Source organism: Tiliqua scincoides, chromosome 5 (genome assembly GCF_035046505.1).
Source record: "Tiliqua scincoides isolate rTilSci1 chromosome 5, rTilSci1.hap2, whole genome shotgun sequence".
In the NCBI taxonomy this organism is placed as follows: domain Eukaryota; kingdom Metazoa; phylum Chordata; class Lepidosauria; order Squamata; family Scincidae; genus Tiliqua; species Tiliqua scincoides.
Window position 1 is genome coordinate 114,451,539 of NC_089825.1, and position 14,295 is coordinate 114,465,833.

The window sequence follows — 14,295 nt, forward strand, 5'->3', positions numbered from 1 at the left end:
CTCCTTTGTCCCCGCATCCTCTCATTGTGCCAAACTGTCACATCCCATCACGCTACTATTCTCAATTTCTTCTTCTACTCCGTCTTTGTCTTGTTGTTCTCTAGCCTCCCCATCCTTGTCCCATAGGGATGAGGAGTCCCAAACCGGATGCCCCTCGGCTCCTGTCGGCCTTCCCCCAGGGATCAGTTTAAAAGCTGCTATGCCACCTTTTAAATGTTATGCGCCAGCAGTCTGGTTCCATTCTGGTTCAAGTGAAGCCTGTCCCTTTTGTACAGGCCCTGCTTGTCTCAAAAGGCTCCGCAGTGCCTAACGAATCTAAACCCCTCCTCCCTACACCACTGCCTCATCCACGCATTGAGACCCCTGATCTCCGCCTGCCTAGCTGGCCCTGCACGTGGAACAAGTAGCACTTCAGAGAACGCTACCTTTGAGGTCCTGGCTTTCAGCTTCCTACCTAAAAGCCTAAATTTGGCCTCCTGGACCTCCCAGCTACACTTGCCAACGTCGTTGGTGCTGACATGCACCACAACCGCTACCTCCTTCCCAGCACTGTCTACCGGCCTGTCTAGACTGGAGAAGCAGATGTGACATGTCTAATCAAGACAACCCATAGAGAAAATGGCAAGAGTATAGTAAGATGATAGAATTGAGATAAGGAAGATAAGGAAATAACCTAAATATTTGGGTTAAAAGTGGCCCTTATGTCATTTCTCCCCTCCCCCCTTATTGTAGGCCAAAAGACCCAAGTAGTCCTCAATGGGGCAAAGCAACAATAACAATCAAACCAAGATTTATTATGGCATCATAAAATATAGCCTATATTTTGGAATGCAATGTTTGTGCCTTGAGTGTGCTTGGTCAGGTTTATAAAATATTATTCCTTGCTGGCGCACACTCTCATGCGCACACATGCCAAAATATGTCTGTGGTATCTTCTTGGTCCTTAATAGAAATCCTGACTCCTAACTGCAACACAGTGGCATACCTAGGGGGACTGGGGAACAAATGTCCCAGGGCACCACTTCAGGGCAGTGTCATGACCCCCTCACTGCCCCCCCTTTTGAAAAAGCCAGGGCCTTCTGGAGGACCTAAAAATCACTTCTGACTCCTGGTGGGGGGTGGGGCAGGATGGGGGCAGCATTTTGTGGTCTTGGCCCCAGGCATCAGAGGGGCTAGGATTGCAACTGCAGAAAATATGAACATTGTGAAATTCATATGGGCTTACATAGATGGAGATATATTTCATGAGGAATGGGGGGGGGATTCACATGGGGTATACCAGCAATATTGTCTCGTATGATATGTGGTGGGTGCGAGACCAATATAGATTTCTACTTGGATTATAATTAAATTAAGAATCAATTTAATTTTCGAAAGAGTTCAGCAATTTATTTGTAAATAAGAACATAAGAACATAAATGAAATGTACAGTAGACTACAGATAATATGACACCTTTGGGAACAAGGTGGTGCCAGACGATCAGATACCTGGGCTATCAGGAGTCCTATTCCACACTGAAGTGCCATTGCTCTAGCTCAGGCAGCTGTAGCTCAAAGCAATCATCCCTCACACTTCCCACAGCCCTCCCATGCCCAGCCTCTGTGGGCACCTCATCTGAGCTGGTGAACTATTGGTGTGTGTCTAGCATTCATGCAGCTCCATTACACATGACAGTGTGTGGCTTTCACACAGCACAATGGGGCCTATGGCAGTGGATCATCAGATGTGTTGTCATAGGTCCTTCATATATTATTTATCACTTTCTCCTAATCAGCTGCTCCTTGCTGTTCAGTTCTGGCCTCAAAATAATTATGTAGCATTTGGGAAGAAAGATAAAACCCAATAACCCCGCACTGGAGGCCAAGATGGAGAAGATCTCCACGACCACAACAGATTTGCCCTTGGTGCTTAGGTAAGAGGGAACAAAAGACAACCAAACACTGCAAAAGACCAGCATGCTGAAAGTGATGAACTTGGCTTCATTGAAACTGTCTGGCAGCTTCCTGGCTAGGAAAGCCACTGTGAAGCTGATAGTAGCCAGAAATCCCAGGTAGCCCAGAACACAACAGAACATGATCAGTGACCCTTCATTGCATTCCACTATGATTTCTTCAGCCAGAGAATGCATGTCCAAATCTGGGAATGGGGGAGCGGTAGCTAGCCACACAGCACACAGACTGGCTTGAATCAGGGCACAGGTAAGAACTATGGAGCTGGTCAGTCGTCTCCCCACCCATTTCCTCATCCTGGACCCTGGCTTGGTGGCCATGAAAGCCAGAACCACAGTGATGGTCTTGGCCAAGACACAAGAAACAGCCACTGAGAAGATGATGCCAAAAGATGTTTGGCGAAAATAGCAGGTCATTGTCTGTGGTCGACCAACAAATAGCAAGGAGCAGAGGAAACAAAGCATTAAGGAGAGAAGGAGAAAGTAGGTGAGGTCCCGATTGTTGGCTTTGACAATCGGAGTATTCTTGTTCTTGATGAAGATAATCAGCACCAAAGATGTAACCAGAGAAAAAGAGAGAGCCAAGGAAACCAATATTATTCCCAACATTTCTGAGAAGGAGAGGAAGTTGATTCTCTTGGGCAGGCATTGATCTTTGTTCTTGTTTGGGAATTGATCTGCTGAGCATTTGACACAATCGTCCATGTCTGAAAAATACAACAGATTGTATGTTGATTTCAGTGTTCTTGCGTCTACCACCCTGTATTCCATGAAATTATAATACCCATCTCCAATCTTGGAAATATTTAAATACTCAAACCATTGTTTTTTATAAGGAAATACTAAAGATAAGTCAAAACAATTGAAATCTTCAACATTAAAACAGTGTTGTAGTCACCGATTAACCTATCAATGACCATCTTTTAATCTTGCTAATGATAGCCTCTCTCCACCAACCAAGTTCTCAGTCAGAGTAAGAGAAGAGACACCTGCTTAAAATGAGGAGCTCAGTTCTCCCTTCATAGCAATGGGAAAATCTGATTGGCCATTTCAATAGAACTGGATAGAGTAGTGTCTCTTTGACCTCACTGCCCTGTCCTGAGATCTCCTCATTGGCCAGAGTGAAACAGAACATACCCAGCTTGATGGGAGGCTGCAGTTCTCTCCTGTTGCCATTGGCTCATTGCATTAAATGCTGCCTCCATAGGAGGACAATTCGCCTTATGACCTGTCCCGCAGTCTCCCCCTCATAAAATACCTCAATAGGACTTATGTCTCCTACCCTTCTGGTGTGAAATCTTCCCATCTGCACATGGAACACAATCGTAGCAACAAAATGGCTGACCTTCCTTGGTTTTTTTGCAGAAGCCTGGGTGGCAGTTGTCATTGCACTTAGCAAGGGGCATCACCTAATTGAGAAGAGAGGAGAAATTATGTCCTTCATACCCCAAGAACAAAGTTCTTTGGAGAGTAAATACTAAATTTCCTTCTCATGGACAAGACGGTAGAGTGATTCATGTAAATGATGGAGAGATCAGAACTTGGATGGTTTTGGACTGTCAACACTGGGAAGGGGTTACTCTGTCTTCCCACAGACCACTATGTTGTTATGCAGTTCAGAAATGAAAGCAATACGGGAATATGGTGGTGGAGAGGTAAAAGTTTACGTTTCTACCTTAGTTATGGTGACAAAATAACCTGAGCATGTTCTGAGCGATAACACAGACCAAGACATGTTTTGCTGTCCTAAGTTATACATATTCCTAGGTATATTTGGGGTATATTTGAAGTGCTGATTCAAAAAAGGGCATCAGTTTTACCCTGTCATGTTTAGTTTTGGAGATATGGCATAGCCTCACTAGTGAATGGTTCAAGCATCGTACTCATGAGGAAATCATGGCACCCAAAATCCATATAAAACCACAGTAAATTTTGGGAAAAAATGTTTTTCTGACCCTCAAACTCACAGGCCTATGTAATGGTTCTCCATCAACAGGACAAGATCTCCAAATGAGAGTTTGGGCCCAATCCTGTCCATATCATAGTTGAAACCTACCTGGTTGAACATGTTGTGCCATTTGATGGCCTCAGCATTAATGCTGAACTCCTTGCCTTCTAGAGCCTGTGGGTCCATCCATCCTAATTTCGCTTTTAAGAAGCTTTGGTTGGGGAAAGTAATCCAGTTGATGATATCAAACCCAGCAGCCAATTCACCCTTTTCATTAAAGTAGACCGTGTCCCCAGCAGTATTGTTAAATATGATGCTTCTCAGGTAAGAGTGAAACTAGATTGGAAAATGAAAGCACAATAAAAAGGAGATAGGGAGTTCAGCATCAATTAATTCTCAATTCTAATATTTACACAGTTGTTTTATCTGTTTTTTTCTGTCCCAAGAGAAAAAACAAAAAACAAATTCTGTCCTAAGAGGGGGGAAAAAAAAAACAGGCAGAGGCAGACCTCCCCACGCCCAGGGCAAAGGTTTGTGATGGTGCCCCTCCTGTGGGCTGTGGCCACCCCATCACAAAACGTTTCCCCCCCCACTCACCTGAGGCTCATGGAGTCTTGCACGACCTCTGCCCATGTCAGGGAACCTCAGAGAGGCTTCCTTGATGCTATAAAGTGTGCTTCCGGGAAACCAGAAGCACAGTTTCCACTCCTATCGGGAGCCTCAGAGAGGCTTCTGCGGGGTCCTAGCATCTTGTGCCCAGGGCTTTTGCCCCATCGGACCAAATGGCAGGTCCACAACTCAAAGCATAGTATGCAAGAGTTCATAAAATAGATGTCTGTCAAAAAGTTAATACTCCTAGAAGATCTCCATTCCTTAAGCAAGCCCGTGGGGCTTTTCAAACAGCAGTATGAGTTCTTTGACCAGTGATGGTTCAAAGACTGCACCACAGCTGGGGTAGTCTGAACTGCTGCCACAAGTCAGCAGCAGCTCCAAACTCATGTTGCCGTGGACCCTGGGCTCCAATGCTCACAGCAAGTTGGCAGTGGGGGTTGTGTGTGGCATGTGTGGGAATGAGGAAGGAAGGGAGAGTTCAGGGCAGAGAGGGGGAAGGAAGGGATGGATCTTGGAAGGGATCTTGGAAAGGGTCCTAGAATCTGGTGGTAGCAACTTGCACCAGGATCCTATTCTCTTTTTCATGCCCAGTCCCCACTTTCTTACGAAGTATGCCACCAACTATGTAGCTGGCATATGTAGGCCCATATGTCATCAGTAGGCATATGGAGAGTTCCTCTCCCAGGCCTTCTGAACACCCTCTCACCACAGAATAAAGCAAACACCTCCTTGGCACGACTGTGTACCATAAAACAGCAGAGGATAGAACTGGGCTGTTATTTACATATCATACTTTGTCATGCCACTTAAATCACTGGTTTTTCATTTTCTCATTTATGTCTCAGCCAATAGAAACCAACATAACCTAGAATTAAAACCAACTTGCTCCAATTGTATTAGCTACCAATTGAACTCAATTTAAGGTTCTCAGGTTGAGCATTATCACTGACACAGGTCCAAATTGACCATTGTGGCTGCTGGAACTTACCCAGAGGCACGGAGAAAAATCTTTCCTTACCTTGTGGAGACTTCCAGCAGCCAAAACTCACCCGAATTATGTGGCATTGCTGCACAGGAGTTTAGTTAGGATTGGCCTGCCCATTAAGACTGAGCTGTGAATAGTTGGTATAATCCCCTCATCAAATGCTAACATTCAATAGATGAGAAGATTATTGTTCTTGATGTGAAATAATACCTGCCAAGGTTGCACATTCAGATGATCTGGTCTTCCTCTCTCAGTCCTGCCACTGAGTTTTAGCTTGGATGGGTGCATCTTGTGAACAGCATGAACTATGGCATAGATGGCATTGTAGATGCTGTAACTTTGCCCCATTATGCTTGCCTCAAAAAGAGTGGTGGGAAGGTTCTCTAGTCTCTCTTGCCCTGTACATAGATCAGTGGTGTCTTCAGGTTTGTCAGAATCAGAAAATAAACAGTTGAATGCCTGTTCCCAGAAGACCCTGAGAAAGCCATCTCCTTTTGGAGACTGAGGATGTAAGCTCTGAAGGAACTGTGCAAACCCCAGAACCTCATTGGAGTGAACAGCAAAAGACAAGGCACCATCAAATATTTGTATATCATTATTCCTGTACAGCGAATCTGTTGCAAGAAACCACTGAGCAGTCATGATCCACACTTTACCAGTCAAAACCTTGGTATCTTCAAATAAGGAATGCAGATATATCAAATTCATCAGAAACACTGTGGTCTGATGACTTGCATTTACAATATTTACTTTGACATTGGAGCTCATGATTTTAATAGCCTGTGCACGGAGGGAGTCAATTGAACTCAATGTGTCTATAGCTTGGGATACAGTGGATGTTTTTTCACTGAAGGCTGAACAGATGCCATTCTGGGCAAGCATGGAAGTCAACGTCTGCAAGAAATTTTCCCCGTTATCGTCATCTGCTGTTATGAGGCCAACCCAGGTCCATAGGAAATGGAGAAGTAAATGCACAATCCCCCTGTATTGATGTTCTTCGTTGGGGACCATCCGGTAGAAGGAAGGGAACTGGGTTTTAGCATCCATCACTGGAGCAAATATACAATATGCAATCTAAACAAACAAAATAATGTAAGAAAAAAACAGATCACATTAATGATGAATGGGACCATTCTCTTCCAAATATCTGCTGCTGTGAAATTCATGAGGTTTAAGGGAAATAAAAGAACTGGAGATAAGGTTCACAATGCTTTTTGTACATATGTAGAAAACCTTTTTGTAGAATTGTACCACTTATAACAAAATCTTACACTTTTTTTTGACTCAGTCAGATATTTTATTCAATCAAATCAGAGTGATTATGCTTCACATACCCACAAAGTAGAAGGAAATACAAAAATATTTTTCTTATTTGAACATATCTTTCACTTTAGCGTTCTTTGCATATTTCTCCTTTTTGCTTACACTCCTTACCAGAAAAAACAGAAATGACAAAAAAAAGAAAGGGAGGCAGGAGAATATTCTGAAAGGATAAGCAATAGTTCAAGTGGGAAAGCTTCATAGTCCACACTGTCATACTACCTGTGGGAACTTGTAGATTCCTAAGACAGTAGCCATGTGATGGGAGATCTCAGAATCTAGTCCTCCAATGACAGCTACCATATTCTTCTGCTGGTCACATTTGAAGTTGGGGACTGTGTGTTTCCGGGTGGAAAGAAGATTCAGGGTGTTCTGATAAGTCATTCTTTCATTGAGGTAACTGTTATAAATTTGGAAACCCAGGCTGACATTGGGCAAGATCTCAGGGTTGTCATTGATCTCCTTGACAGCATATACCAAGGACAGGACATGTTGATAGAATTTTGGCTTTCCACTAAAAGAAGAATTGAACCATGTGTAAGACAAATATTGAATTCTGCATGGAGGAGTTGATTGAGAGCACGACATAGTGTTCTGAAGGCGCACCTCTCTTCACACGTATAGAAAATGGGAAACACAGAATGACATAAATAATTGATGGCTGTGCCATGTTTCCTCTCAGATTTTTTTAGACAGATCTACATAGTAAGGAACATGGAGTTTGAGTGTCCAGGTGATGAGGAAATTCATGGACACAAGTCAGTCCAAACTATTGGCCCAATACTATTCCTCTTTGAGACCAGTGTATTGTGAGGTTCACCAGCACAATGAGAGCTTTGCTGGCATGTCGGACACACTATCAGCGTGTGCCATGCTGCTGTTGGTGCAGCAGTCAAAAGCAGTGCAGGAGCACAGACTGGGTTATGCTGGCAGAGGAGAAGATCAGGGTGGGTATCAGAATGGGCTGTGGTGGGTGTTGGGGCAAATTGGGGAGGGATGGGGTGGGTGGTAGAGCTGATGGCCACCGTATCATGAATCCCCATCCCAGAGCTGACGTAGATTTGAGGAGTTCTATGGGATACCTTGCAGCTTATTTTAAGATAAGGTGGGTATTTCACCTCATCTCTTTATCAACTGGCCTGGCCATAGGATGCAGCAGCCAGTCTTCAGGCAGACGTGCATGCTCTGTGTCAGCTGGACTGGGTTGTAAGTGTAAGTCACTCCCATTAATATTCATAACAGCCCATTCATGTCCAACTTTCCAGTGCTGATGCAGCTGTGCCAACAGGGCTGTGCTTCGTTCTCAGGGGAGGCAGACATGGAGGCCTCCTCAAGGTAAGGCAACATTTGTATCACCAGTTTGTGTTCCTTTTCTGGCCTAGTGAATGTCAAGTAGGAAAGAAAACAGTTTCCTTACATAAATTCATTCGCAGTCATCGTGTTTGGGTTTTGGGTGAAAGAGAGCTCATCGAATATGCAGCCAAACAGAGTCACAATCGCTCCAATGGATAAGTCTCCTGCCTTATAATACTCATGAGGCATTTGGAAGGGATTGATCCTGGCACACAGAGCGCTCTTGCCTTCAGTTTGAGGAAGCCACAGAAAGAGCAACAGGAGTGGGAACATCCCTGCAATCCTGTAGCTAATTTGGATTCAGATGACACAAACTCTCTCTCATTCAGCATCAGTCGTTCCTTCAATCTCTGAATTATCTGGATGAAGGGAAAAGGACTTGGTTCAGACTGTTGCAGTTCCACCTGCCTGGAGTTCCTCAACTCATATCTGAATGTTGCAGGGACACCTTATATCATTTGTCAGGTTCCGCTATTCATCCTGACTGTTGCCTCAAACACTCCAAGTGTAGAAGGAAGGGAACTGAGTTTTAACATCCATCACTGGAGCTAAAACACAATATGCAATCTAAACAAGCAAAAAATAGTAGAAATGGATCACATTAATGCTGAATGAGCATGTTCCCTTACAAATATTGACAGTGGTGAAATTCTTGAGGTTAAAGAACAAAAGAATTTGAAAAAAAATGTTCACAATGTTTTGATATTCAGAAAACTACTTTGTAGCTTTACACTATCAATTGATAAAAATTTTACCTACCCAGCATGCATGATACCTGCCAAAGTGACCAAGAACAAGCATTGCAACTGGAATTAAATCAGGATCCCCAACCAACCCACAGCAAGTCTGGGGCAGGCAAAAAAGATGCTAACACAATGCCATCCTGCTAACAGTAAAAAAATCCCTGCCTGGTCCCTAAGAGAAATAGTTATTTTGTACAAATGCACAAACATATAAAAGAAACACAAGAGACATTATCTTCTATTTGAAACTGACATTTATACTCCATGGGTAGAAGCAGTCTAAAGTGATTTTATTTTGGGGGGACCATAGGATTTCTAAATCAGTATTTTCTCTATTGCTGATTGGGTAAAATGACAGGGAGTTGAACCTTGGTTGGAAAGGTATCCCCGTAGTATGGAGAAGAAGTGCATTGAAGGCTACAGGAAGAGAAGAAAGTAGGATGGAAATGATGGAAACAAAACAAAAGAAAACGTGGACTTATGTGATGTGATAGGAAATCAAATAGGAATACAGAATGGGCAAGAGAAGGTAAACCAAATGGTGCAATTGCTCTATAATCATGCAATAGGTGATTCATATACAATATTTAACAAACTTGGATGATTGCTATTAAAACAAGACATCTGCACAATGTTTTCTGAAAATGCCACTGCTTCTGGCCCAAATCCTAACCAACTTTCCAGCACTGACACAGCTGTGCCAATGGGGCATGTGCTGCATCCTGCAGTTGGGTGGCAGTCATGGAAGCCACCTCAAGCTAAAGGGAATGTTTGTTCCCCTACTCTGGAGCTGCATTGCCCTTATCTCAGTGCTGGAAAGCTGGTTAGAACTGTGCCCTCTGTCACATACCTATAGAATCACCTTCTGTCCCTATTTGAGCATACTGAATGTCAGGAAAGAAAGAAAACTATTTCCTTACATAAATTCATTCACAGTCATGTTGTCTGGGTTGGCAGTGAAAGGTGCTTCATCAAATAAGCAGCCAAACAGAGAAACAATTGCTCCAATGATTAGGTCTCCTGCTTTGTAATACTCATCGTGCAGCTGGAAGGGATCGATCCTGGTGCACATATCACTGTATGGCTTGCCTTCAGTTTGAGGTAGCCACAGAGAGAGCAACAGAAGCATCACTGACATTTTGGGGCTAATCTTGATTTAGAGAACCCAAACATCAGCTGTGCCATCCATCTCTGGGAACGATGTGGATGAAGGGAACATGACTCATCAGAGTCATCTTATGCATGTCACTGGGTAAAGCTGGGCTCTTTTTTCTTTCGCCTCAGAAATGTTGTGTTGGGTTTGGCCAAACGAAGGACGAATCCTAACATTTAGAGGTGATTATGGGTCTCAAGTCAAGTCCCTGGAGTACTGCGCTGTTCATGGCCACACTTGAAGCAGAATGGAAATGAAAACAAGATAATCAGACCTCATCAAAACATACTGGAGAAGCAGATGTGACATGTCTAATCAAGACAACCCATAGAGAAAATGGCAAGAGTATAGTAAGATGATAGAATTGAGATAAGGAAGATAAGGAAATAACCTAAATATTTGGGTTAAAAGTGGCCCTTATGTCATTTCTCCCCTCCCCCCTTATTGTAGGCCAAAAGACCCAAGTAGTCCTCAATGGGGCAAAGCAACAATAACAATCAAACCAAGATTTATTTATTATCTTTTGTCAGGTTCTGCTATTCATCCTGACTGTTGCCTCAAACATTCCAAGTGGGATTTGGCAAAGTGAAGGATGAATTTGAGGAACTGGAGTTAATTACGTGGTTCTAAATCATGTCCCTGGAGTATTGTGATGCTCGAGGCACCGCTTGAAGTGGAATGGGGATGAAAACATGTTTGTTCGGTCTCAACATGGTCCAGCAGCAGCGATATCTCTGGCACAAGCCGGAATTGACTTCTGATCCATGAAGTTGAATTAGGCACAAGAAAGGGGAGAGGATTTGTCAGGTTCCGGTGCTGGTGCGGATGAACGTGTCCCCTTGCCAGACCCAATCTGCCTCCTTCCCCATTCCGTCTCCTTGCGTTTCTGCCCCCTCCCCACCTTACTGCATCCTCTGCACTGTCTCAACTGTGGCAGTGGTCGTCCCTGGTCTGTTGTTGCAGCTTCAGGCAGTGGCCAGGCCACATCCGAGTCACTTTTGTTTATGCCACTGAAACACTTATTCCAGTCACATAAAGACCCTTTAGGATGGGTGTGATGTCCATGGCGGGTGGAGACCCTGCCCGTTGGTGTGCGACCGAGCGCAGGGGGCTTACCCTGTCCATGAGAGTTGGTCGTCATCGTAAAAACGGACGGGAGGCAGACACAGCTGTTTTGCACAGACGGTTTACTTGCGTCAACCGCTTGACATTCATGGGGCCTGTTACGGCACAGGCCCCTTTGCTTTACACAGACTTGTGCTGTCGGCGCACGATAGGCTCATTCCCCGTTCCTCCCTGACGCCTTGAGCATTCGGGCAGAGCTTTCCGGCTGGTGCCTGTTGGCCAGGGGTATGGGTTCGCAATGGCCACCGTGCTGTTGTCCGGGGGCAGCTTAGCTGTCCTCGGGAGGACCCCAGGTACCTCCGGGCTTGCCCCCCGATCAGCCCGCCTCCAGTGGAGGTAGTTGGCTCCAAGTCCTTGGGTCTGTACCTTCGCTTCTCCTGATGTCACACCCGGGGCCCTGGGCGAGTCTAGGATCCGGGAGCTCCCAGCCCCTGACCCCTCTCTCCATGGCTGAGGTAAGCGAAGTTCCCTTCGGGGCCTGGATCGTCTGAATAAGGCCGGGGATGCTACCCCCTCTGGCCTTCCCATGGACCCTGCTCCCACCTGGAGAGGAGTGACCTCTCCCTAGGCTGCCCAGCCTCCTTATGAGGCCAGTCTCTGGCTGGGCCAGCCCCACCCCTTCTGGCCACCTGGCTGCTTGCTGCTCCAAGGAGGCACTAGGCCCTACTCCCAGGGAGGTGTCCTGCCTGGGACCCCAGTCCTGATGGTGCTTAGGTCTTACTCCCAAGGAGGCCCCTACTCCTGAGGAGTTCCTGGCCACCTGGGCTGGGCCCGGGTGATAATGGGCCAAAAGTTATCAACAGCATATTGAGAGTTAAGCCTAAAGCAGGAGATAGGTCTTTCACGAAGTCCACCTTATGTTATGAATATTTATCATAAAGCAGCAGAACAGGGAACAGAAGCAGGACTCCCTCTGAGCTTGAAAAAGGCTACAGCAGACTGAAGAAGAGTCCATAGCCTCCCCCATGCCCCCACCTGCTTCTCCGCTGACTGGCAGTCTGCATGACCACTGAGCAGCAGAACTCCGGTGTCCAACGCTGGCCAGCGATGGGTTAGCACCAGTGCTCCACCAGCCCTGGGGCCCGCAAACTTGCTTTATGGCATGTTTGCAACAGTGCTCGCCGGCGGTGAAGTGTATTGGATTGGGCCTGGCATCATTAATCATTGTATTAGAAAGTCATCAATGAAATAGTGGAGGAAGAAAACCCTAAACTGGGAAACATGGATGTGTTTTTGGATACAATTTCAAAACTTTGCTTCAAGGTCAGAATCCCAATGTGAAAAGGTTGGAGTAGGAGTCAACGGAAGTATGAACACTGCAATATTATGCACATTGATTAATAATAAATCATTTTTTCCTTAGATAAAAAAGAACTCTAACAAACCAATCATATAAACACTACACTATAGCATGCAGCCATATCAAGGGAGTGTGCACTGCATGCTGTGGTGGATGACATGACCAGAAGGCCAATGAGAAGCAAGTAAACACCTACTGGATTCTAGTCATTATGGGCCTCCTCAGACACAACAACTGTATAGCTAGCACAGGTCTCCTGAGAGGAAGGGGTTGGGGTAGCTTAGAAAATGGGGGATAGAATCCAGCAGGCATTTTCCCTGCCAAAATCATTGTCCTTCACGTTGCCCCCTGCCATCCCTCATTTTTCCCACAGTACACACATGCCGTATTCACACGGCACCATTGCACATGACAGTGGTATGACTTTCATGCTGCTGCATGAAGGCAGTGGGTTGCAAGATCCAATGCCATAGGTCCTTCTTATATTTTTTTTATTACTTTCTCCTAATCAGCTGCTCCTTGCTGTTCAGCTCAGGCCTCAGAATAATTATATAGCATTTGGGGAAAAAGATAAAAAACAGTAACCCAGCACTAGAGCCCAAGATGGAGAAGATCTCCACAGCCGCCACAGATTTGCCCTTGGTGCTCAGGTACGATTGAACAAAAGACAGCCACACACTGCAAAAGACCAACATGCTGAAAGTGATGAACTTGGCTTCATTGAAACTGTCTGGCAACTTCCTGGCTTGGAAAGCCACAGTGAAGCTGACAATGGCCAGAAATCCCAGGTAGCCCAGAACACAATAAAACATGGCGTGTGACCCTTCATTGCATTCCGCTATGATTTCTTCAGTCAGAGAATGCACATCGGAATCAGGGAATGGAGGAGCAGTGCAGAGCCACACTGCACAAATGTTTGCTTGAATGAGGGAGCAGGAAAAAATAATGGAGTTGGCCAAACTTTTCCCCACCCATTTCTGCATCCTGGATCCTGGCTTGGTGGCCATGAAAGCCAGAACCACAGTGATGGTTTTGGCCAAGATGCAAGAAACAGCCACTGAGAAGATGATTGCAAAAGATGTTTGGCGTAAATAACATGTCACTGTCTGAGGCCGACCAATGAATAGCAGAGAGCAGAGGAAGCAAAGCAATAGGGAAAAGAGGAGAGAGTAGGTGAGGTCCCGATTGTTGGCTTTGACAATGGGAGTGTTCTGATTTTTATTGAAAATTCCCAGCACCAAAGCTGTGAGCAGAGATAAAGAGAGAGCTAAGGATGACAAAATCATTCCCAAAGGTTCTGAGTAGGAGAGGAAGTTGATTCTCTTGGGAAGGCACTGGTCTTTGTTCTTGTTTGGAAAGCGATCTTCTGAGCATGTGAAACAATCATCCATGTCTGAAAAATAAAACAGATGATTAAAAAAAAAAGATCTAAAACAATTGAAATCTTCAACACTGAAACAGTGCTGCAAGCATTCATTAGCACATTTGTGGGGGGGAGGGAAAAGGAGGCGGTGACACAGTTGCCATGATCTCACACCACTACCAGGAAGGAAAGGGTTTTTTTAACTTACCTGGGTGTCGCTAGGGCTTTCCTGAGGGTCTGGGGAACATGTGATCCACTCGCCAGGCCTTCCCACACGTGCAAACTACTGTAAAATGCTGTATAAACTACTTCTGTATACTGTATAAGCTACTTCTGCTTATATAAGATTCCCTCAGTAACTTTATCCTTAATATTTCTTCATGGATTATCTTGTATTCAGTGGTGTTTCCTGGGGAAACTACAAACTATGTTGTTCGGAAACTA

General features: G+C 45.0%; 1 protein-coding gene across 1 annotated transcript; it reads right to left on the minus strand.

Annotated features, from left to right (window-relative positions):
- Window positions 1-1,757: 1,757 nt before the first annotated feature.
- LOC136653266 (vomeronasal type-2 receptor 26-like) lies at window positions 1,758-11,204 on the minus strand. The gene is made up of 6 exons (XM_066630175.1): window positions 11,180-11,204; window positions 9,831-9,999; window positions 7,037-7,328; window positions 4,006-4,233; window positions 3,232-3,358; window positions 1,758-2,656 (listed from the first exon to the last, which is right to left on the minus strand). Exons 1-6 carry the CDS (start codon window positions 11,202-11,204, stop codon window positions 1,758-1,760), a joined length of 1,740 nt encoding a protein of 579 aa, XP_066486272.1.
- Between the last annotated feature and the right edge of the window lie 3,091 nt (window positions 11,205-14,295).